We start from the raw sequence: 26,020 nt of genomic DNA, 5'->3' as shown, positions 1-26,020 counted from the left end.
CAGCTGTGTTTGGTGATGGGTGACAGCTGTCACCCAGATTACTCCCATGATGCGGCAGCGCCCTCTGGTGCCTGGAGCCCGCACTCCAGGCAGGGCGCCCTCTGGTGGTGGTGGGCCAGCAGTACCTCCTCTTCAGCGGCCCACACAACACAGGACATGTTGTGACATGTCCAGCTCGTCCACAATTTCTCGGATAGTCACACGACTGAAAAGCCACCAAAAGCCATCTGAATCTTCCGAATGGTGCAAGAGCTAGGCATGTTAGGGCTTGTCCTGTGAGACCAACACGGAGGTGCTTTCGTCCCGCGCCATTAGCGGCTCCGTGGCGAATTTCTCTGCTCCTCTTTCCATTACAAATACTCCTGTAACAGTGGAATGTGCCGAAAAAGTGCTATGTCCAGCTGTCTTGCCATTTCTCTGGTAGTCAGACGACGTCCCGGATCAACAAAGCGTTCACTTTGGAAATGATCTGGTCGTTTGAACCTGTGGATTGCCACTCGGTGTGCGGCGCACCCTCAGCCGCTGTGGGCCGTCTTTAATCCAGTTGTAATTTCCTTAATCTGTGTGATCCCCATAAGATCTTCACCGAAAGCCATCTGAATTTTCCAAATGGTTTCCACTTGGCTGTCTCTCACACTTTCTGAAAAAAATTTGATGAAGCAAAGCGGCAGTTGATCAGCCAATTTCCTGACAATGAAAATCCGACGAGGGGGCTGGACCACTCCTCCCACAAGTCATGCTCACAGGCGAATGACGCAACCGACAGGCATGAAAAACTCACGCATGCGCACGAAGGTTCAAGCTTGGCTGATGTAATCACACATGATTCAAATCCATATAGTTTTTGCAAAAAATAAAAAGGTCTGTTACTTTTCTAACAGACCTCGTATCTTCCTTAAATTCAAACTGAAAGTAAATCTCTACAACCTGACATAAATTAATTAAAAATATAAAAGCCAAGATGATGGGTTGCATAACTAATGGCCCCCTTTGGTATAATACCTGTAAATAATCACTCACTCTTCTCCTTCTTGCACAGTCACTCAGTTTTTGAGAACTGTCTACTCCACACAGATTTACCAGTAGGGTTGCCAACCGTCCCTTGAAAAACGGAATCGTCCCTTATTTGGAAATAAAAGTGTGCATTCCGTATTGACCTGAAACGGGACGCAGGTTGTCCCGTATTTCTGTGAGAATCAAAAAGTCTGTAAAATGTCAATGGAATTGACTGGCGCTTTATATGGAAACTTACGGTAAATTTGATCCCAGCCTCTCTCCTGCTTTTCACCAATGAGCTGACAGACACGAGTTGACAATACAGAATCACTCTTATCTCATTGGTCGAGGGACATCTGCTCGCAAGAAGATACCGACGTCATGAGCCGACGACGGTCGCTGGACGACAATAACAAAGCAGCATGGCTGATATCGATACAGACACCGACACTGCAGATATGTCTACGGACAGCAATGTCTGTAACGTCGTTACTACTCATCCTAAAAAAAAAAAAAAAAAAAAAGAATGCAAAAATACAGGGGAGAATGAGAAAAGGAAAATGGCTGGGTGGAAAAGTTGCGCGACAACAGTATTGTTTACTTTTCAGACTTTATTTTTTGCACTTTTTATTACAGTAAATGTGTAAATGTGCACTGTTACATTCTTTTGCACTGTTACATTGTTTTGGATGATGCAAATTTTCTATTGTTTTTTTTTGTTGTTAATTTATACAATTTTAAGTTAAGCAATAGCACTACAGAGATTTATTTTTAAAGAAGACAGAATGCTCATATTTAAATTGTGAGTGAAAATTTATTTTGCACTAAAAATAAATTGCTAAATAATTTGTTTTCCACGTGTTCAGATCAGAACAAATGCATGTATGCATCTACCTAAATTCAGGGTCAAGTCAACAGTCAAATGGTTAAAAATCGTTTCACACAGACGCTGGGAAGGGTGAAGGCAATGGTCAGTCGGCCGGTCGGCCCTGGCGGTGAGGTGTCCCTTATTTATTTTTCAGAGTTGGCAACCCTATTTACCAGAGAGTGCCATATTGTTTGTATTTCTTCATAACTGATGTAAATAAAGTTCAAGACATACAGTTGTGCCCAAAAGTTTACATACCCTGGCAGAATTTCTGCTTTTTTGGCCATTTTAAGAGAATATGAATGACAACACAAAACTTTTTTTTTCACTCATGGTTAGTGGTTGGGTGAAGCCATTTATTGTCAAACAACTGTGTTTCCCCTTTTTAAATCAAAATGACAAGAGAACTACCCAAATGAACCTGATCAAAACTTTACATACCCCTGTTCTTATTACTGTGTATTGCCCCCTTTAACATCAGTGACAGCTTGGAGTCTTTTGTGGTAGTTGTGGATGAGGCTCTCTGGTGGTAAAGCTGCCACTGAATATGTTTTGGACTTTATTTGCATCAATTACAAAGAATTACAAACAATATGGCACTGTATGGTAAATCTGCATGGAGTACACCATTCTCAAAAACTGAGTGATTGTGCAAGAAGGAGAAGAGTGAGGAAAACCACCAAGACACCCAGACAACCCAGAAGAAGTTATAGGCGTACGTGGCTGTTTCAAATGCGTGAAATACAAAGGGCCTGAATACTTTTGCAAGCCACTGTAGCTCACTACCACTTGTGCTTATGTGGGCATATTAGCCTCAAAATCAAGTGTTGCTACACATAGGGATGGTGTACTGATTTTAGTCATCACCAAAAAGTGTTTGCACAATAGACAACCAAGAAAACAGGTCTAAAATGCCTGGTACTGTTTTAAAGAGCGACACTTCCTTAAATAAGCGGGTTCGTTGCATACATACACTCTACACACTGTAATGCACAACTGCAGTGGACAGTAGGTGATTGGGAACTCCTGAATATCTTATTTATGAGTGGCTAGGACATTGCATAAATGTGCATGCAATCTATACTGGAATGTTTGGATCTGGGAAAGTTATTTTGTTCGATGGCAGGGCACATTGGGGAGAGGCCCACCTGGTTTGGGGTGGGCTATGAGACTCTCAACTCACAATGACTGATCTAACATCAATAAAATTACTGATTCAGTAAAGCAGTCTGTGTCGGTTGGATTTTGGGCTGTCCTGTTCTGTTTGTGCCTGAGGCAAGTCATCCCATCAACCTCCCACTGGTCTCTTCTGTCCTCTCCTGGTTGCTTATCACCCCTGGTAACATATTGATTTGGATTTTATCACTGGACTCCCACGTTCACACAGACACACAGTGATCCTCAACATTGTCGATCGGTTCGCCAAGACTGTGCACTTTGTCCCCCTTGCCAAGCTCCCCTCAGCCCGGGAAACAGCTGACCTCCTGGTCCACCATGTCTTCCATCTGCATGGAATCCCAATGGACATTGCTTCAGATCGTAGCCCCCAGTTTATGTCTCATTTCTGGAAAGCATCCTGCCTGCCGTTGGGGGGCCACAGTCAGTCTGTCTTCTGGGTTCCACCCCCATACTAACAGCCAGGCAGAGCAGGCCAACCAGTATTTGGTATTGAAGCTTCACTGCACCACTGCAAAGGACCTTGCAACCTGGAGTGAACACCTGCGGCAGGTGGAGTCTCATTATCTGGCTCCTCAATTCCTGGAACCTTTCGTTGTGGACCGGGTCATCAATCCACTGGTGGTCCGCCTTCACCTCCTGAGGTCTCATCAGATCTATCTGGTCTTTGACATCACCCATCAGCGGCCAGTTGGACCAGTCCTCTGTCCTCCTCCTTTTCCCCTTCAACATTTCATGGTTTATGGATAAATCAAAAGTACACTGGTATGATACTGGGAGATGTGAATCAGTTAAGCGCATAATGACCAACTGTAGGTGGGGATGACATTTCTCACCAGTCCCCATTGTGATTGTTCTCCTTCAAGTGAAGTTGCATGATGATAACTTCAGAGGGCTGCTTTCAAGAGACAGCAGGGCTGCGCTGCTGCATGATGGTTAAAGAATAAGACTGTGCTCTTGTTGTTCAAATGCCCACATTTCCACATTTCAGAATGGACTTTGGTTCCCAGCCATTTTTCACAAAACCCAGCAGAGATAAGGGAAGACTAGAAAAAGAAAAAAATAACTGTAGCATCAACATGCTGACTTTTTTGCAGCCAGAATATAATTGACATCCAGAAAGCTGGACACTGAGGTGGCGGTAATACGATTTTTAAGGTTGTGCTTGCTGTGATGGACAAAAAAAAAAAAAAAAAAAACTTTTTTAGAAGCCAACTTTAAAGCTGTCTGTGTAAATAGAGAAGTAGTGGCAGGGGGGTAGTAGGTGAGATAAGGTAGGACAGGCGTTGGCATGGCGATAATGTGTTAAGAAGTTGGTGGTACTTTGGTTGAAAAGGAAGGGGGTGAGCAAGAAGCTGAGGAGGAGGTTAAGAACAGAGGAGATGTGATAAGGAGAGGAAACAATGCACTTTTCTCTCTATGAGGATGCACCGTCCGCACACAGTGATGGAGTTACGTCATTAGGGGGTTGGATGAGGTGAGCAAGAGGACTGAAGATATAATGTTTTCATCTGCAGCAGGCTCAAGGCAGTGCTATCGAGGGTACAGCTGTACCTAATCAGCTTCTGTTCTGCAGCACTGTCCCTCTTGGGGAGCGCACCACACTCCTGTAACGCCACCAATTGGTTCACATATATAGAAGCACAGACAGACCTCAGGAAATGATTGGTGGTTTGGTTAAATAAGAAAGGGACAGATATTTCTCTTGTGGTTAAAATATATGAAATACCTCTTCTGTGATAATTAACAAGGAAGCAAAGTGCTGTGCAGACACATAATGTCTCTGTCTAGAATGTGCAAGGTCAGCATCAGAGTGAAAGTTTCTCCCGTTCTGCTTCAACACCATAAGTGCTCCAATTCTCAAACCTGACTCTGACACTAAGTAATAAATCATTGTTGGGTTTCTTGTTTTGTTTTGTTTTCCACTATAATTTTATTTTCTGTTTTAGCTCAACTATCCAAAAAAAAAAAAAAAACCTCCCACTGCTTTGGCCATTTTAGCAGTCACAAGGTTTTAATAAAATTTTGCAAGAATTTCTTAAAAAACACAAAACAAAAATAGAAGAGCAACAAATACAGAGTCCAAAAAACAAAAACTCCATCTTGGGTCTATGTTGAGCATTGACAGATCCATAAGAGGTACCACTTCCAGACATTGGTGAAAAAGACAGGGCAACCAGCGCCCTGGGGTACAGGGGCAGTATCTGTCAAAGTTATCGTCAGTGCCATGAACAGAGAGAAAAAGAGCATAATCAGTCGGCCGGAATTAACTGTACCTGAAGCATTTGATCATGAGCAGTAAATCAAGCGGGAAGCAGAGACAATGCCAAGGTGGTCACCAGCAGCTAGACCTGTCCTTCACGAACAGACCCAGAATTTAGATGTAGTGAGGCTGAGATCTGTTCCCTTCCTAATACTGTGAATTAAAAGGAGAGGAAGCATAGTTCCATATTACATTGGTATGCCAACCATACAGAAAGGAGAATACAAGAGAACTGACGTTTTTATCTTAGGGACACAAAGTAGTGCTGCTCCCTGAAAAGGCAGTGCATGGGCTGGTACATAGGGTATAATTAGGTCAGCTAGGGAGGGAGTCACTAATCCATGAATAATTTCATAAGTTAGTAACAGCACCTTAAAATCAGACCTCACAGAGACAGGAAGGGTTACGGTCTTTTCACATACAGTCAAACTGAACTCCAAAATACAGGCAGCAAAACACAGGAGGTAGGTGCAAATGCCAAGGTGATTCATTATTCCACAAGATATTCATGTGACAAACAATCCAAACAGTGACAACATGGAGGGGTCAGAGTCTAAAAAATGAGTCATAAAGAAGGAAAACAAACAACCAGATAAACACAGAAAATGGGATGTAACTCGCAATCACAAAATAACTACTGGAAGGAGAGACAGCAGGAACCATACGTTCAGCAGTTCAGTTGTAGTTGAGGAGTTGATGTGTCGCCGCAATGACACAGCAGCGAAACTGTAAACCTAATAAGTGAGTGATCAGAAACCACTGATGCAAGAGACATGATGCCAGTATTTGTGAAATCAATACCACGTGCGAGAACCAAATCCATATATTACTGTTATTTGAGTTTTAGAATGTAAACTCTCTGCAAATAAATAAATAAATCTAACTGGAACTTTTTACTTGTTAGATTTTGTACTTTTCTGTATATAAATGGCCTGTGTCTCTTACGTACAACCACAACTGCTCTTGCTCCATTATCAATCCATTATGATCCATTATCAAGCCATCAAGGGTTTAGGAACATCTATGGGAAATTACATTAGGAAAACAAAGTTGCTTTTTGAATTGATCTGGCACGTGAACGTTAACCAAAGTCTAATCAGTTATCCTAATTATGTTCCTTTTTGATACGATGATAATTTATATTGTAACTTACAAAGCATGTATTGTTTTTGAGTTATTCTGTTACCATCTGGTGGAATGGCCACTGTCTGCCTTTCTATCTATCGATCCCCATGTGTCTGTCTGTTTGTCTTTCTGTCTACATATTCACCCATTGCATTTTAGAGGGTACATGCCTAGGCTTTGTAAAAGCATAGGAACAAGGACATGATTCATTTTTAATCATCCTACCATACATGTTGGGAAAGTGTAGTGACACTGACCCACAACAGGGGGCATAAATGAACGGACAATGAAAGAGTCGAATATGAACACTTTACTGTTGTGAAAGAGCACAACCAAAACACAGAGGATTACAGAATTTATGCAAACAGTCAATCCACAAAGGTGACGTGTGGGCAGGCTCAAGGATAGAAGACATCTGTCCTGAGAAGAACCGGAACCACACCATTTCCTCCGCCACCGAACCTGGAGAATACTGGAGCTGCCAAGTCCCGAGTCCCCAGGTGGCCACCGTCTCCGAATGTCGGATCTGGTACTGCTGGCGAGGAGCAAAAACAGTAAGATGTGTGTGCGTGCACACCCAGTAACAGCAATGGTGGGAATACCACCTCCACCTCTAATCCAGAAAACTGGCACGTGCAGTAGTAAAGAGTACTTATCAACAGTTTGGCGTGGGGAGCGAAGACGTCAGCTCTCCACGTATCACAAACTCAGCCTCCAGCTGCGAGCACTCACAGAACTGACTGCAAACAATACAGAAGAAAACACTGTCTGAAAAGACCAAAACAACGGCTGAGAAAGTTACCTTCACTGGTAGATGATATCTCGGCAACGAGGTGGAGATGACGTCCGGTTTTTATGGAGTGGAATGATGAAGTGAAGATGGGTGACAGCTGTCATGAGATAATGAGTGACAGCTGTCACCCCCGGCTGTGTCCGTGGCGACAGCGCCCTCTCGTGCCTGAAGCCCGCACTTCAGGCAGGGCGCCCTCTGGTGGTGGGCCAGCAGTACCTCCTCTTCTGGCGGCCCACACAACAATACAAAGACAAACTGTACAATGGAAAATAAATCTTGCATTTTGTAAGTGATGCAACCATGCTCAGTAATCCCAGTGCAGTGTATGAACAATATTTTATTGGTGGTATGGATACTAGGGACACCAAAGGACTGGATCATTCACAGAACAATGGTGGTGGTGAGAAACTAAAGCTAAAAACATGATATGGGAACTCCTGCTCCCCAACAGTCCCCACTAGGGTGTTTCCTGGGACAATGTCTCCTCTTTGGATAACAAAAACAAGCTGTTGTTTTTTTAGTACAACCCTAATTCCAATGAAGTTGGGACATTGTGTAAAATGTAAATAAAAACAGAATACGATTTGCAAATCCTCTTCAACATATATTCAATTGAATACACTACAAAGACAAGATATTTAATGTTCAAACTAATAACTTTATTGTTTTTGTGCAAATATTTGCTCATGTTGAAATGGATGCCTGCAACACGTTTCAAAAAAGCTGGGACAGTGGTATGTTTACCACTGTTACATCACCTTTCCTTCTAATGACACTCAATAAGCTTTTGGGAACTGAGGACACTAATTGTTGAAGCTTTGTGGGTGGAATTCTTTCCCATTCTTGCTTGATGTACAACTTCAGTAGTTCAACAGTCCGGGGTCTCCGTTGTCGTATTTTGCGCTTCATAATGCACCACACATTTTCAATGGCCAAAAGGTCTGGACTGTAGGCAGGCCAGTCTAGTACCCATACTCTTTTACTATGAAGCCACGCTGTTGTAGCACGTGCAGAATGTGGCTTGGCATTGTCTTGCTGAAATAAACAGGGACGTCCCTGACAAAGACGTTGCTTGGATGGCAGCATGTATTGCTCCAAAACCTGGATGTACCTTTCAGCATTGATGGTGCCATCACAGATGTGTAAGTTGCCCATGCCATGGGCACTAACACACCCCCATACCATCACAGATGCTGGCTTTTGAACTTTACGCTGGTAACAATCTGGATGGTCTATTTCCTCTTTTGTCTGGAGGACACGACGTCCATAATATCCAGAAACAATTTGAACTGTGGACTCATCAGACCACAGCAAACTCTTCCACGTTGCGTCTGTCCATTTCAAATGAGCTTGGCCCAGAAAAGGCGGTGGCATTTCTGGATGTTGTTGATGTATGGCTTTCGCTTTGCTTGGTAGAGTTTTAACTTGCACTTGTAGATGTAGCGACGAATTGTGTTAACTGACAGTGGTTTTCTGAAGTGTTCGTGAGCCCACATGGTAAGATCCTTTACATAATGATGTCAGTTTTTAATGCAGTGCTGCCTGAGGGAAAGTTAGAACGTTCTCCAGATTCTCTGGATCTTCTGATTATATTATGGACTGTAGATGATGGAATACCTAAATTCCTTGCACTTGAACATTGATAAATATTGTTCTTTAACTGTTAGACTATTTTTTTCACGCAGTTGTTCACAAAGTGGTGATCCTTGCCCCATCTTTGCTTGTGAATGGCTGAGCTTTTTGGGGATGCTGTTTTTTATACCCAATCGTCACACTCATCTGTTTCCAATTCAGTGTTCTTTGAGCATTCATCAACTTTCCCAGTCTTTTGTTGCCCCATCCCAACATTTTTGAAATGTGTTGCAGGCATCCATTTCAAAATGAGCAAATATTTGCATAAAAACAATACAGTTTATCAGTTTGAACAATAAATATCTTGTCTTTGTGGTGTATTCAATTAAATATTTGTTGAAGAGGATTTGCAAATCATTGTTTTCTGTTTTTATTTACATTTTATACAATGTCCGGACTTCATTGGAATTGGGGTTGTAACTCCAATACCAAGACACTGTACTCCACAATGTGAAATTGTTAACATAGCAAAAGCTTTTATTCCATTCTCCCAATCCTTAAGATAAAAATAACGGATATTCCTGATAAACTGGAGGTAGATTTCCTTTACCTAATTAGTGCTATGTACTTTGGTCCAGTCTGATCATCATTGCTTTTTGCTAAACCAATAAAGAACTGCTCACAAAAAAAAATATTCACTTCCATCTGAGTGTTTTGATCTTTGAAGAATTAAAAAGAATTAAAAGTGTTTGATCTTATCCTGTGCAGTCTGTGCAAAAAGATAGTCATTACCTGCATGAAGATCATAATTTTTCAACTGAGTTGAATGGCTTGTCAGCAGAATGTAAGCCTTGGGTGAAGGAATAGTTGTTACTTTTTTGGGTGGATTTAATTGCCGTTATAATGTCTTTCATTGAATTCCATTATATTTCTACTTTGATGAAACAAGACCCACAAGTGTACTTAGGCACAGTTAAGGGCTGGTGACAGGACTGGTGGGCTAACTAATGAATTCATTACAGCAGACGTTTTGCAACATTACTGTGGTCAACAGCTCTCCAAAAAAACTGCAAAGGTTACATTTGCTGCCAGGTGATTTGATGTTGTGTTGGTGCCTTTGCTCAGCCAGAATCTGCAAATCACAACTATCTTTAATTGAGTTTTTTTCATTTTTCACCTATTTTTCATACAGAGACAGCATCATCATCAGCATAACAAACTGTGCCACCAGTGTGTATGCCGGCTTTGTCATTTTCTCAATTCTTGGGTTCATGGCGCACCATCTGAACGTTCCAGTGTCAGACGTGGCCGACCACGGTCCTGGGCTGGCCTTTGTGGCCTACCCAGAAGCCCTCACACTGCTCCCTATCTCACCACTCTGGTCGCTACTGTTCTTCTTCATGCTTATCCTTCTGGGACTGGGTACTCAGGTGAGGCAAAACATTCACTCCAACTTGTTCATATTTCAGGGTGTCTACAGTAATACATCATCAACTTGTTTCACAACCCTACAGTGGGGTAAAAAAAGTATTTAGTCAGTCCCTGACTGTGCAAGTTCTCCTACTTAGAAATATGAGAGAGGTCTGTAATTTTCAACATAGGTACACTTCAACTATGAGAGACAAAATGAGGAAAAAAAAAATCAGGAAATCACATTGTAGGATTTTTAAAGAATTTATTTGTAAATTATGGTGGAAAATAAGTATTTGGTCAATAACAAAAATTCAGCTCAGTACTTTGTAACATAATCTTTATTGGCAATGACAGAGGTCAAATGTTTCACCAGGTTTGCACACACTGTAGCTGGTATTTTGGTTCATTCCTCCATGCAGATTTCCTCTAGAGCAGTGATGTTTTGGGGCTGTCACTGGGCAACATGGACTTTCAACTCCCTCAACAAATCTTCTATGGGGTTGAGGTCTGGAGACTGGCTAGGCCACTCCAGGACCTTGAAATGCTTTTTACGGGGCCACTCCTTTGTTGCCTGAGTGCTGTGTTTGGGATCATTGTCATGCTGGAAAACCCAGCCACATTGCATCTTCAATGCTCTCACTGATGGAACAAGGTTTTGGCTTAAAATCTCACAATACATGGCCCTGTTCATTCTTCCCTTAACACGGATCAGTCTTCCTGTCCCCTTTGCAGAAAAACAGCCCCAAAGCATGATGTTTCCACCCCCATGCTTCACAGTAGATATGGTGTTCTTGGAATGCAACTCAGCATTCTTCTTCCTCCAAACACGACGAGTTGAGTTTTTACCAAAATGTTCTATTTTGGTTTCATCTGACCAAATGATATTCTCCCAGTCCTCTTCTGGATCATCCATATGTTCTCTGGCAAACTTCAGACGGGCCTGGACAAGTACTGGATTAAGCAGGGGGACACGCCTGTCACTGCAGGATTTGAGTCCCTCTCTGCGTAGTGTGTAGGCTTTGTTACTTTGGTCCCAGCTCTCTGCAGGTCATTCATTAGGTCCCTCCGTGTAGTTCTGGGATTTTTGTTCACTGTTCTCATGATCATTTTGACCCCACGGGATGACATCTTGCGTGGAGCCCCAGATCGAGGGAGATTATCAATAGTCTTGTATATCTTCCATTTTCTTACAGTTGCTCCCACAGTTGATTTATTCACACCAACCTGCATGACTATTGTAGATTCACTCTTCCCAGCCTGGTACACATCTACAATTTTCTTTCTGGTGTCCTTCGACAGCTCTTTTGTCTAGGCCATGGTTGAGTTTGGAGTCTGGCTGTTTGAGGCTGTGGATAGGTGTCTTTTATACAGATAATAATTTCCAAATGGTGCCATTAATACAGGTAACAGGTGGAGGACAGAAGAGTTTCTTAAAGAAGCTACAGGTCTGTGAGAGCCAGAAATCTTGCTTGTTTGTTATTGACCAAATACTTATTTTCAACCATAATTTCCAAATAAATACTTTAAAAATCCTGGATTCTGGATTTTTTTTTTGTTCTCATTTTGTCTCTCATAATTGAAGTGTTGAAAATTACAGACCTCTCTCATCTTCCTAAGTAGGAGAACTTGCACAATCAGGGGCTGACTAAATACTTATTGACCCCATTGTACATGTGGCTGAATGATATCCTTTAGACCCCCGTCACACTAGAGGCCAAATGAGCAGGAATGCCGTCCGCTTGAAAATTCAACCTCCATTTTGGCAAATTCAAGGCGCAATTGAAAACCTCTGACAGTATTCTGCGCGAACTCCAAACAGTTGGACAAATTCCTGTAGCTGGCCCAAATGTTTAGCACATGTTCAAAGCAGTCGAGGTGCAAAAAGCTCAAACAGCGGTCAGAGTGCAGTCTGACCACAGTCTGACTGCGTTCTAATATTTGCATGGCATCAAAACAGCATTCGGAACAATCTGATTGCACTCAAGAGACATTCGCTATAGTCAGACACATCAAATCCTGCCAGCATGTCCCGACTGTGCCACGCACGAGCTGTACGTGCACCTCCACTAGATCCTGTTCATGGTGCCCAAAGGAAATATTGTTATGTTCAATGGCACGCATTCATCTTGTGAACTGGACATGAACATTGCAAAATCAAACCGAAAGCACCGTGTGCCACGGCAAGTCAATGCATCTCAGAGCAGCAGAGCAGCGCACACATCTGAAGGGGGTGTCATGTCCATAATAAACCTTACATTATAGATACATTGTCATTCCCTCCCATATGATCATCATAAATGTAACACCACGAGCAGATGCACTGCTGCCCGACAGCAGGTCAAAGCCTTTCAGAGGCTCGGTGCATCACGGCACAGCTGAACAACATGCCACACATGTTATAATATGTACATCATCAAACCCATTAGGAGGAATAATATTCCAACTGTATTGCCAAGCCACTACAATATAAATAGAATAGAAAATTACCTTTGGAACGACTCCAGATGTGTCTCACAGGGTGAACAATAGCCAGACTGCAGACTGTGATAAAATCCCTGTCATTCTGGAAGCGCCATGAGATGGTTACATCAGCCAAGTGCCAATGGCACATGCCTCATCCACCACAAAATATATATCCTGTATGACATGGTGCAACGTGCGCCTCCCAGCCAGACAGTGGAATGCCCCATTGCACGTCAGGGCATGTAACACACGATTGCAAAGTCCAGACAGTATGTCATGTGAAGCATTAACTGATTGGCAGGACACACGCATGAACCACAGTGTGGTCATCTCATAGACCTAATATCCTGGAGAGGGAACATTGTATCATCTGATCGCTGCACTGCTTGTGCATGACACTATCATCTGATCACTGCGCTCCACTGTCCAGACACACATATACATGGATTGGCACCCGCTGGAGTGGAGCGCATGATCGGTGTTAATACACACTTAAGAGGAAAACGTCAGTACTGACAAAACTGGCTTGCATGGCTGTTTCATTTTATTTATTTTATTTGAAAGTTTCATGGATAAGTACTGTGCAAAACAGAGCCACATTTTGGACTCAAGAGCGCAAAGAACACCGTGTTTGGTTGCTTTGCAGTGGTTGGTGGTGGTGATGCTTCTGAAGATATTCATTTATTTATTTATTTTATTTTCCCTAAATCTGGCACAACTGTGGTGCTATAAATGACTGTTCTCCACCCTTTCTTGTTGGATATCTGTGCCAAATTTCACCAACACTTTTACCAGCTCCAGGTTCCCGTCAACGACGGACTTGTGGAGTGCCGTGTATCCTTCTGGGTTGAAGGATTTGACATTGAATTCGCAGTTTGCTATGTTCTGCAGCAAGAGTGCAGCTACTTGGTGTTGGCACTTTTCACCGCTTCTTTGAAAACCCTCTGCTGCGCGGAACTTATTGACACATCCGCCTGGCTCATGACTGCAGCTCGGCTGGAAGGTGTTGAACAAAGTAATCCTGCCTGTGCCCTAAACCTGATAATAATCACCTTCCCCTGCAGAGCGTCTCTGCTCAATGCCACAGGTTGATTAAGAGCAATCTTTAATATGATGCAAGCGCTTGCTTTCCACCCAGACCTCAGATGGCATGTACGGCATTGGAGGGGCATTCTGCATATTCCTGCTGCATTCTGCTGGCATTGTGGGGTTTTGTGCTGTATTGTTTTTATTTTATTCAGTTTTATTGTTTCATGGGGGAAGGTTTATGTCGGCATTCGACCTGCACTCTGGGTAGTCAACCTGGATTCGGGAGCTGCTGCACTCCGAATTGTGTCAATCATTCGAGGCAGCTTCATACCGCATTCTGGATATTCATATGGCATTCGTACACAGCTGTACAAACCTCTGTCCCATACAAATGCAGCTCAGTTTCTGTTTGTTTTTCCAATTCATGTGATTCGCACGGCATTTGTGCTCTAGTGTGACGGGGCCCTAAAGAAGTTATAGGCTTCTGTGGCAGCTATTGAAAAACTATACACCGTGCAACTTTTGTCTGTTGCATCAACAGTTATACGGTTTGCCAAAAACATATGGGAGACTGAAGCATAGGTTTAATCTGTTTTCTTGTATGAAAATCCTCCTGCTGTAAAATGTCCAGAGTTGAAATTTATGTTCATAACAATTTTTTTTGTTACTTTTAGTTTGTGCAAGTTGTGAGATTCTACAACCCCTGGCAAAAATTATGGAATCACCGGCCTCAGAGGATGTTCATTCAGTTGTTTAATTTTGTAGAAAAAAAGCAGATCACAGACATGACACAAAACTAAAGTCATTTCAAATGGCAACTTTCTGGCTTTAAGAAACACTATAAGAAATCAAGAAAAAAAGATTGTGGCAGTCAGTAACGGTAACTTTTTTAGACCAAGCAGAGGAAAAAAATATGGAATCACTCAATTCTGAGGAAAAAATTATGGAATCACCCTGTAAATTTTCATCACCCAAATTAACACCTGCATCAAATCAGATCTACTCATTGACATTGACCCTATGCCATGACATTGACCCTATGTGTCTTTTTGCAAGGAATGTTTTTGCAGTTTTTGCTCTATGGCAAGATGCATTATCATCTTGAAAAATGATTTCATCATCCTCAAACATCCTTTCAATTGTCCAAAATATCAACATAAACTTGTGCATTTATTGATGATGTAATGACAGCCATCTCCCCAGTGCCTTTACCTGACATGCAGCCCCATATCATCAATGACTGTGGAAATTTACATGTTCTCTTCAGGCAGTCATCTTTATAAATCTCATTGGAAAGACACCAAACAAAAGTTCCAGCATCATCACCTTGCCCAATGCAGATTCGAGATTCATCACTGAATATGACTTTCATCCAGTCATCCACAGTCCACAATTGCTTTTCCTTAGCCCATTGTAACCTTGTTTTTTTCTGTTTAGGTGTTAATGATGCCTTTCGTTTAGCTTTTCTGTATGTAAATCCCATTTCCTTTAGGCGGTTTCTTACAGTTCGGTCACAGACATTGACTCCAGTTTCCTCCCATTCGTTCCTCATTTGTTTTGTTGTACATTTTTCAATTTTTGAGACATATTGCTTTAAGTTTTCTGTCTTGACGCTTTGATGTCTTCCTTGGTCTACCAGTATGTTTGCCTTTAACAACCTTCCCATGTTGTTTGTATTTGGTCCAGAGTTTAGACACAGCTGACTGTGAACAACCAACATCTTTTGCAACATTGCGTGATGATTTACTCTCTTTTAAGAGTTTGATAATCCTCTCCTTTGTTTCAATTGACATCTCTCGTGTTGGAGCCATGATTCATGTCAGTCCACTTGGTGCAACAGCTCTCCAAGGTGTGTTCACTCCTTTTTAGATGCAGACTAACGAGCAGATCTGATATGATGCAGGTGTTAGTTTTGGGGATGAAAATTTACAGGGTGATTCCATAATTTTTTCCTCAGAATTGAGTGATTCCATATTTTTTTCCTCTGCTTGGTCTAAAAAAGTAACCGTTACTGACTGCCACAATCTTTTTTTCTTGATTTCTTATAGTGTTTCTTAAAGCCAGAAAGTTGCCATTTGAAATGACTTTAGTTTTGTGTCATGTCTGTGATCTGCTTTTTTTCTACAAAATTAAACAACTGAATGAACATCCTCCGAGGCTGGTGATTCCATAATTTTTGCCAGGGGTTGTATATGTAGATGGTATGCACTATTAAACATAATGTGTTGTCCCAATAATAATGGGGGAATTTAAATAAATTATAAAATATTGATAACACTTTTGGTCAGCATAAATGTTTGGGGGGTTTTCGTTATTGTATATTGCCTCTATATTGTTTTTTATTTCTTCTGCAGTGTATGATAGTTGTATTGTGTCTGTCTCATGATTGTCATTGTAATATTGTTATACTGCCTTCTTGGCCAGGTCACTTTTGAAAGAGATTTTTATCTCAATAACACTTTACCTACTTAAATAAAGTGTATGTATGTGTATGTGTGTGTGCATATATATATATATATGAATACACACAATACCTGTAATTATACTACAATGAGCATAATATATTTTCAAGAGCTGCATCCCTTGACTATAACATCTCAGGAAGCACTCAGGTTTCATTTAATCCATGTTCTGTGTCCATATAGTTTTGTCTGCTGGAGACACTGGTGACGGCAGTTGTTGATGAGATTGGAACAGACTGGATCATCAAGAACAAAACCGTAGTGACACTGTCAGTGGCAGTACTTGGGTTCCTTCTTGGAGTGCCATTGACAACGCAGGTAATCCCAAACACTTCCAAATTTGGAATGCAACATGCAGAGTTGCAATACTAATTTAATTCCCATTACTGTGTTTAGGCAGGAATCTACTGGTTGTTACTAATGGACAACTACGCAGCAAGTTTCTCTTTGGTGATCATTTCCTGCATCATGTGCATCTGCATCATGTACATTTATGGTAAGGAAGTGAAACGACTGACTGTTTTGGTTCTGAAACCCACTTTATTATTTCATATGTACCTTTGTTAACTGATCAGTCTGCGCACTGGCCTTTCAACCAGTGCTAGTTTTTTTTTTTCTTGATAATACGCGTACAGATTGTGTTCATGCACTAGTTCATTTCTCTGACAGATGAGGCACCACAAAGCATATTAATAGTATCTGTTGAAATTTAGTCATTGAGCCTTTGCTGAAAATACATCATTCACCCATCTAATAAAGAGGAGAGTCTGTAAACATGCTTCCAATTTAATAGTTCCAGGTAACATACATCAACTACAGAATAATGCAATGTAATAATCTTTTTTTTTTTTTCTTTTCTTTTAAGTCAGGAGGTTTTCTTTATATATGCCCTGGCCTTGAGGGGCCACAGGTTTGGCTTGGGTGTTGGTTGTCAACTTCTGGGATGTGGACTGGGCCTTGGCCTTCAGGGTTTGGGCCTAAACTAAATGTTGATAATCAGTGTTAAATTCAGTGAGGTTTTCCTTCACTTCATGATTCAAAATTAGCTCCAGAGCTTCCTCAGTCTTATAAATTAGTAGTTAATTTTTGCAAAAGTTTGATTAAAAAACATCAAACACAAACAAGTTTTGCTTTTCCACAATTAGAACTGTTAATTTATGCACATAATTGTGCACAGTTATTGCAGTGGATAAATAATAGCTGGTAGGGCCACCAACCCATCATTCAAATCTGCCACTTGTCTACTGTTGAATTACAGAGAAAGACATTAAAATTTAAAGCACTCCATTAAGTTGCATCATTAAAATCTGGCAAAACACAGGATCAATGTTGTGCTTTTGTTGTATTTTCCAGAAGATCCCAACATCATAAAATGTTGTGATTGGGTTCAGTTTGTTGAGAAGAAGCTTCACCTCCAGACAGTATCACAAAAGTGACTTACAGTGTGCTGTGCTTAGTCGGAAGCTGCTCATGTTTTAAGGTGTTAATTGCCAACAGAAACATTTTTCCTTCTGTTTGTTTATTTAGCCAGCTGGCATGGTTTGAGCCGAACTCATTTAATGCTAAAATGTCACAGCACCTGCTCCTCTTATCTCTCCAGTCACGATGATGTGTTCCACTCTTCTCATTCTCCTGCTCAACATGAACAGCAAGCTTTTCTCTCTCTCTCTCTCATGTAAACTCTGCCCTTTTATGTAGGTATTTAGCACGTAGCAGGAGACTGTCAATATCAGATGCAGCATTGTCACCCACTGTAAATATTGTGTTTGGATATGTGTGACGTGATACCTGGGTAGCATCTGCAACAAAAAACAGATGATGCAAAAAGAATGTTGTTGACATTGTGCATGAATTTACTCAACAATTTCAGGATTCAAGCAAGTGCTTTTGCAGTTTAAAGGGGTGCACATACTGTTTGCTCTTACAGATGCCACAGCACGTCTCTGCAACTACGTAAGACAGCCTGTTGAATTTTATACAAATCATTTATGTTTGAGTTCAATGGTACGAATAATTCATGAGGTGAAAGCTGGAATGTACCATTCAACATTGACCGGTACATTCCAGCTTTCACCTCAAAAAGAATTAATAAAAAAAGAATGAATGAAAGAAAAAATCATTCATTATTTGTTTTATATAACAACTAAAATAGATCCTTGTCATTGGATATTTTATTAATTTATAAACAACAGAAAAGGGACTTAACTTTCTACTGGTGCTTAACAGTCCAACATGAACTTTAAACTAGGGTCCAAAATTGTGACGATGTAGTCCGTGATGCCGTGCACTGACTTGCTTTTCATCCTAACAGCTCTTCATGCCTCCAGACAGCTTACAGCATAGTGGATTTGTTTTTTTGTTTGTTGGTTTGTTTTTGTGTTAGAAGAATTAGCAGTGTCAATTAGCTCCTTCAAATCGTCGTTCGCCAGCAAAACAAACTCTGCAATGCTTAGGTAAACACCATCCCAGGTAGTGTGAGCATGCACTGTGGTCGGGGTGGTCAATAGCACATTTTATATAGCACCAAAATTGCACATTAAAAAAGAGGTATTGCACGGTCAATGAAACACAACAGCAAATGGTATGAATAATGCATGTCACGTGACATACAACCCACCAATCAAATGACAAGCATGTTCTCAGCTGTTATATAACTGCATATGAGCCTTCACTCAAGTCCATAAGTAGTTGGACAGTGGCACATTTTTTTTATAATTTTGCCACTTTTCAAACAAATGAAAACATTCAAGATGTCCTTGTACTGTAGACTTCCATCTTTAATTCAAAAGGGTTTAACAAAAATATCATATTAACCATTTAGGAAATAAATCCATTTGCATACATAGTCCTTCCATGTTCTTAACCCATAAGTAATTGGACAACCTAAATCAAAGGATTACATTGAAAAAAAATAACTACTTTTAAAGCCAGTCTTCTTTAAACGTTACTGGATGAATAAATGAATATTTCCAAGCCATTGATTATGTATTGGACATCATTTTAAGAAATCATTAAGAAACAGTATGGTAATTTTCCCGGAGTAGGCAGTTTTCAAAAACTGTGACTATGAAAGAAGGACATGAATATGACCAAAGCCACCAAGACACCCAGTTTCTGAAGGATTTATGTCCTTGTGTTGCTGAGACTGGAAAAACTGGTGTTCCAGTCTTTGGTGGAATGACACAGGGAACAATTGTCATATAAGAAAATACATCAAATCTAGGCTTGAGTCTATCATGTCCCTTTTAGCAAACTGTAGTTGATTTCTTTTTTTTTTCTTTTTAAAGAAAATTCTTCCCTTTGCCACTCCAACATGAAGCTGTATTAATGGTAATGCAATGGACAAAACTTCCATTAACATTATTGAAAAGTAGTCTGTACATAATACACAAGTACTCTGTAAAGAAATCAATGGATGTTACTTACAACTACTTTACACTGAACTAAAAGGATTTTTCATTGAATATTTACATTAAAGTTACCTGAATCCAGCAGGACAGATACGTTTGAATTTGAAGTTCTGCACTCTGCATGTGCAAAGTGTACAGTGCTGACCAACAATAACTGTATTATTATGTGATGCATCAGAAATATGACCGAGAAGAAAGAAATTAGTTTTATACAGGCCCTGAGGCTGGTGATTTTTCCCTGGATACCATATGTAACATGACACATATGAGAGCCGACTATTCCATCCCGGATGGGATGCCAGTTCACCACAGGTTACTTCCCCAGTCAAAGCTGGCACCCATTTACAGCTGGGTGGACTGGAACTATGCAGATGAAATATCTTGTCCAATGATAAAAACTTCCAGGTTGGTGCTTCACAAAGCATACAGCACCAACCTGGAAGTGTACTCCGTTCTAATTAGCCACAACATTGTGACCACAGACAGGTGAAGTGAATAGCGTTGATTTGGTCGATACAATGACACCTGTCAGTGGGTTGGATACATTAGGCAGCAAGTTAACATTTTAAATTCATATTTATATAGTGCCAAATCACAACAAAGCTACACAAGGTACTTCACATGGGTGTGGTCTAACCTTACCAACCCCCAACCCCCTACCAAGCAAACACAAAGGTGACAGTGGTAAGGAAAAACTCCCTCTGGCATTCTTGAGGAAGAAACCTCAAGCAAACCAAACTCAGAAGGGTGACTCACTGCTTAGGCCATTCTAACAGCTACAAACCTACAAGGAGATACATGATAGTTTAACATCCCAATATTAAGGCCAAGCTGACAAAATCCAAGTATTCCATGTCCCTGCCACCAACAGTGGCACTTCAGGCTGTCTTTGTGGAATGCAGTTGGTTGGAGTCACCATCCATCATGTGGCACTGGTCACATTGTGACCACTTGCCCAGCCATGAAGCACTCAGCTTCTCCTATTCTGGCAACAATACCTTAGACCAGGGGTATTCAACTCATTCCAGAAAGCGCCAAGAGGGTAGCTACAGGTTTTCTTTGCAACAACCCACTCCACCAGGTGATTTCACTGATTAACTAATTCCATATGCTCAAAGTGATGTTAATCAGTGTTGGTGGGACCTACACAATATTGGATGGGTGGTCACAATATTATGGCTGATTGGTGTATATTGATCCTGCAAATCCTATCCCACAGACACCTGATAACACATTTTAATCAAGACCTTGCTGAAATAAAAAGCTTTGCCTTTGTGTGTTCAAGTGTTACTTGTATGCACCGTCCAAACAACATTATTTTCCTGGAGAAGTCATTTAACGATCTGATGATCCATTATCATGAATGAATGAAAAAATGAATGAATGAATGAATGAATGAATGAATGAATGAATGAATGAATGAATGAATGAAAAATGAATGAATTAATGAAAACTGTTTATTTCGAACATTTGATACAACAACAATTACAAGATAGATCAGTAAAGACAACAACAAAAAAGTTCCTACTGTGTACTCAACATGTCCGAAAAGGGGTAGGGTGAAGCATCAGCTTATTTATCCCTACCCCTTCTTCCCCACAACCAGTAATACCCTTTGCCACATATACACATAGATTCCTACACACCTAAACCGATATCAATATATATATATATATATATATATATATATATATATATATATATATATATATATATACACATATATATATATATACATACACACATCAACATATATACACATATACACACATATACATATGTACATATATACATATATATACACAAACATAAATATACACCTACACATACCTACTTACATACAAAATACTATATATTTACAAGCCGAAGCAAAAAACAAAAACACCCTAACCCTCATTACCCTTCCTCCTCCCTATACCTAGAAAAAACCATATTTTTGTACCGCTGTTTGAACTGGTTCATGCTTGGACATTGCTTGAGCCCCACTCCCAATCTGTTCCACATCCTCACCCCACAGACAGAAATACAGAAACCTTTTAATGTTGTTCGTGCCCACTGATGCTTTAAATTAAATTTCCCCCTCAGACTGTAATCCCCTGATCTGTTAAAAAACATATTTTTAATATTTGCTGGAAGTAAATTGTTTATTGCTTTATACACAATTTGTACTGTTTGAAAATAAACCAAGTCTGTGAATTTTAAGAATTTGGATTGTAAAAATAGTGGATTTGTATGATCTCTATAGCCAGTATTATGAATAATTCTTATAGCTCTTTTCTGCATTACTGATAGTGATTGTGTTGTACCTTTATAAGTATTACCCCATACCTCTGCACAGTACTGTAAATATGGTAAAACCAGTGAGCAGTAAAGAATGCGAAGTGAGTTGTGGTCCAGAATATGTTTCGCTTTGTTTAGAACTGAAATGCTTCTTGACAGTTTACTTTGTATATGTTTTATATGAGTCTTCCAGTTTATCTTATCATCTATTATCACCCCCAGAAACTTATTTTCATGTACCCTTTCAATATCTACCCCCTCGACTTGTAACTGAACCTGTATGTCTGTATTACAATAGCCAAATAACATGTATTTTGTTTTACTTAAGTTTAATGATAATTTGTTTCTGTCAAACCATATTTTCAATTTTCCCATTTCTATACTGATCCTCCTCAGTAACTCCTGCAAATCCCCCCCTGAACAAAAAATGCTTGTGTCATCTGCAAATAATACTAATTTTAATATTTTGGAAACATTGACAATATCATTTATATAAATTAGAAACAGTTTTGGACCCAATACTGACCCCTGTGGGACGCCACAAGCATTGTCCAAGCATGATGATGTATATTCCCCCAGCTTCACAAACTGTTTTCTGTTACTTAAGTAGCTTCTCACCCAGTGCAACACCAACCCCCTAATCCCATACTGTTCAAGTTTATTGATTAATATGTCATGATTGATTGTATCAAAAGCCTTTTTAAGGTCTATAAATATTCCAACTGAATGTAATTTGTGGTCTATGGCGTTTGTAATCTCCTCAACTGATTCTATTAATGTAAGTGATGTTGAACTATGTGCTCTGAATCCATATTGACTATCAGTAAGTAATTTATGTTTATTTATGAATTTGTCTAATCTATTATTGAATAACTTTTCTAATAATTTGGAAAATTGTGGAAGCAAAGAAACAGGTCTATAATTTGTGAAGTGGTGTCTATCCCCAGTCTTATACAGCGGCACAACCTTAGCTATTTTCATTTGATTGGGAAATTTACCGGTTTGAAATGATAAGTTACAGATGTATGTTAATGGTTCTACAATCCATTCAATGACCTGTTTTACCACCACCATATCAATTTCATTTAAATCGGTAGATGTTTTATATTTACAATTATTCACAATGTCTATAATTTCTTTTCCATCCACTGCTGTGAGGAACATTGAACAGGGATTTCTTTCTATGAGATTATTATCCCAATCCTCAGGTTGGGAATCGGGAATTTTTTCTGCCAAGCTTGGTCCAATATTTACAAAAAAATTATTAAAACCGTTGACTACCTCATCCTTATTTTCCTTCTTGACATTATTATCAATGAAATACTGAGGGTAACTCTGTTTTTTATTACCATTTTTGATAATGCTATTTAATATATCCCATATTCCTTTAATATTGTTTTTGTTATTATATAATATGTTACTATAATATTCCTTCCTACATACCCGTATAATATTAGTTAATCTATTTTTGTATTTCTTATATCTATTTTCTGCCTCTTTAGTCTTTAGTTTTATGAATTCTCTATACAGTGTATTTTTCTTATTACATGCATTTCGTAACCCTTTCGTCATCCATGGTCGAGCTTGGATTTTTTGTTTTCTGTAGTCTTGTTTAATTGGACAATTTTTATCATATAATGATGTAAATATTTGTAAAAAAGTTTCATATGCACTATCAACATCACTTTCACTGTATACCTTTTCCCAGTTTTGCTCCTGTAAATCCTTCTTTAGTGTGTTCATGTTTTCCTCTGTCCGCACTCGCCTGTATTTTATTTTCTCCTCTGGCTGATTCCGCCGATGGTTTCTATTATAAACGATGAAAACTGGTAGATGATCACTAATGTCATTGATTAATAATCCACTCACAGTGTTATTCTCAATATCATTGCTGAATATATTATCAATTAAGGTTGCACTATGGGATGTAATTCTGCTTGGCCTGGTGATTTTTGGATATAAACTCATACTGTACATTATACTGATAAATTCATCTGTTATTTTATGCTTATTTGGATTGAGCAGATCAGTATTTAAGTCACCACAAATGAACACAGTTTTTTGATTAGTTTTTGAGAACATTTTTCCCATACAGTCAGTGAATGTTTCAATACTAGATCCTGGTGCTCTATATATACAGCTGACTAATACATTTTTGCTTTTTTCTTCACATATTTCAATAGTTATACATTCTAATAAGTTATCAATCACAGTTGTCATATTGTCTACTATTTTATAATCCATGTTCTTATCCACATACACAGCCACTCCTCCTCCACTCTTATTCTTTCTGTTTACACAATTAAATTCATATCCATCCAGTTCAAAATCCATTCCTTTATCTTCATTGATCCATGTTTCTGATATAGCAATTATGTTAAATATGTTTTTAAACTGACTTAAATATTCTTTAATGTTGTTAAAGTTTGCATATAGACTTCTGCTGTTAAAATGGATTATTGATAATTTGTTATCCGTTCTAATGATCCGATTAAACTGTTCATCTGTATAATAGCAACAACTGTCATTGATATTTGAGAAGAAATTATTGTCCGGGTCTATATCGTGCTCCAAGTCCAGTACATTGTGGTCTGTGTATTTAAATGTTCTCAGTTCTACTTTTCCATGATCAGCAATCCTTTGAGTTATATCCTTCTTGTCTCCAGATGATCATCATCTGCCTCTACTATAGTAGTATTCAATAATTACAATATCACAAACTTTCATCAAAAATGTGAACAGTAAACATCCAGTTCGACCCTCACTCTCAAAGGGGATTTATTACAGCAAATTGTTTATCACAGCACGTACAGGCACTGAGAAACTGGATTCCTTTTACATCTAATTTCCTGTTTGGAGTCAGTCTTACCATTATAAAATGAGATAAGGGAGCACACAAAGAACAAATTCCACCCTACAATGGGCAGAGATACTGTTTTCCTTCTGGCAGCAGCCTTAATAATCCGGTGCTGCCGCAGGATATGATTTCAGTATGGATGGAAGATAGAAACAAGTCATTTTCCTTTGTTTTTTTTTGTTTTTTTTGTGCAGCCAGTGCAGCAGCAACACAGCATCAGTGCTTAAAGGTCACTTTTAAACTCTTCATATGTCCACAGACAATCTGTTTTGTTTGGTCTCATTTACAGCATGATATAATACTTACAAATGGGAATTTAAAAACGAAACAAAAGTGGAATATTTAGCTCAAGTGGAAATGGCCAGACAGGAACAAAAATTGCATCAAATCCATGCACCAGCAAGCACTGTGCAAAAGTGCAGAATGCTGGGATTTAACTGTAAGCTGTGGATGTTGTGCTGCACAATACATCATGTCACAGTAACATTAAAATAAAAAAGTAATGAATAAAAACATGGTTTTCACTTGGAATTGTGTTTTGTTGTTATTTTTTTTTTTTCAATTGAATATTACAGGTCACAGGAACTACTTCAAAGATGTTGAGATGATGCTGGGTTTTCCTCCTCCTCTCTTCTTCAAAGTGTGCTGGAGATTTATCTCTCCTGTCATTATCTCGGTAGGATCATACATACATGGGCTGCTCAAGCCGACACTCTTGTAGTCACATAATAATATTATTTATTTTTTTAAATCTGTTTTTCCTTTCTCCTGAAATTTGATTGATCTCAGAAATGTTTCACATCTTGAACCTTTTCCTGGCTCCTTTTTTCCTACATGTTGTCAGGGACCTGACCTACATTTTAATTCTAATCTTGTTGGATATATTTCCAGTATAACACTCCAAAAGTAAATCTTTCTGACTGGAAAAATGAATGTATGCATGCAAGTGTATTTCCCAAGCAGGCGTATTAGTCATGTAAGCTGCCGAGCCAACTAAGAAACTCATTGTTGTGGATTAGTGGTCAGAAACCACCATTTCTTTTTACAACATAGATTAAAGCTCTGCACTCCAGGGCCGCGAGTTAAACATTGACTAAAGGTCGGTGCTACTCGGTACAGTGGTGATCTATATTTTTTTTATTCTGTGCTAGATTTTGTTATTCAGTTAATAAGTATTTTAGTTGATGATCTCTTACCGACACTTATTTTTGCAAGCTTTTTTCAATTGTTTGAAACATGCACTGAAGCACAGAAATGAAGACACAATGATCCACATTTTTTTCATCTTGTATTAACCAGACAAAGCGATACAG

The 26,020-nt window shown here is 39.5% G+C and overlaps 1 protein-coding gene across 2 annotated transcripts in view; it reads left to right on the top strand.

The window, feature by feature from the left end:
• slc6a9 (solute carrier family 6 member 9) overlaps positions 1-26,020 on the top strand; it is a 304,297-nt gene that overhangs the window by 269,368 nt on the left and 8,909 nt on the right. For both annotated transcript variants that reach the window (XM_034183550.1, XM_034183551.1), the window contains 4 exons: positions 9,986-10,223; positions 16,344-16,478; positions 16,557-16,656; positions 25,283-25,383. In XM_034183550.1, coding sequence (XP_034039441.1) covers positions 9,986-10,223; positions 16,344-16,478; positions 16,557-16,656; positions 25,283-25,383 — 574 coding nt within the window. The remainder of the gene's footprint in view (positions 1-9,985; positions 10,224-16,343; positions 16,479-16,556; positions 16,657-25,282; positions 25,384-26,020) is intronic.

This window comes from Thalassophryne amazonica, chromosome 12 (assembly GCF_902500255.1).
Source record: "Thalassophryne amazonica chromosome 12, fThaAma1.1, whole genome shotgun sequence".
NCBI lineage: Eukaryota > Metazoa > Chordata > Actinopteri > Batrachoidiformes > Batrachoididae > Thalassophryne > Thalassophryne amazonica.
This window is presented reverse-complemented; position numbering and strand designations above follow the sequence as displayed.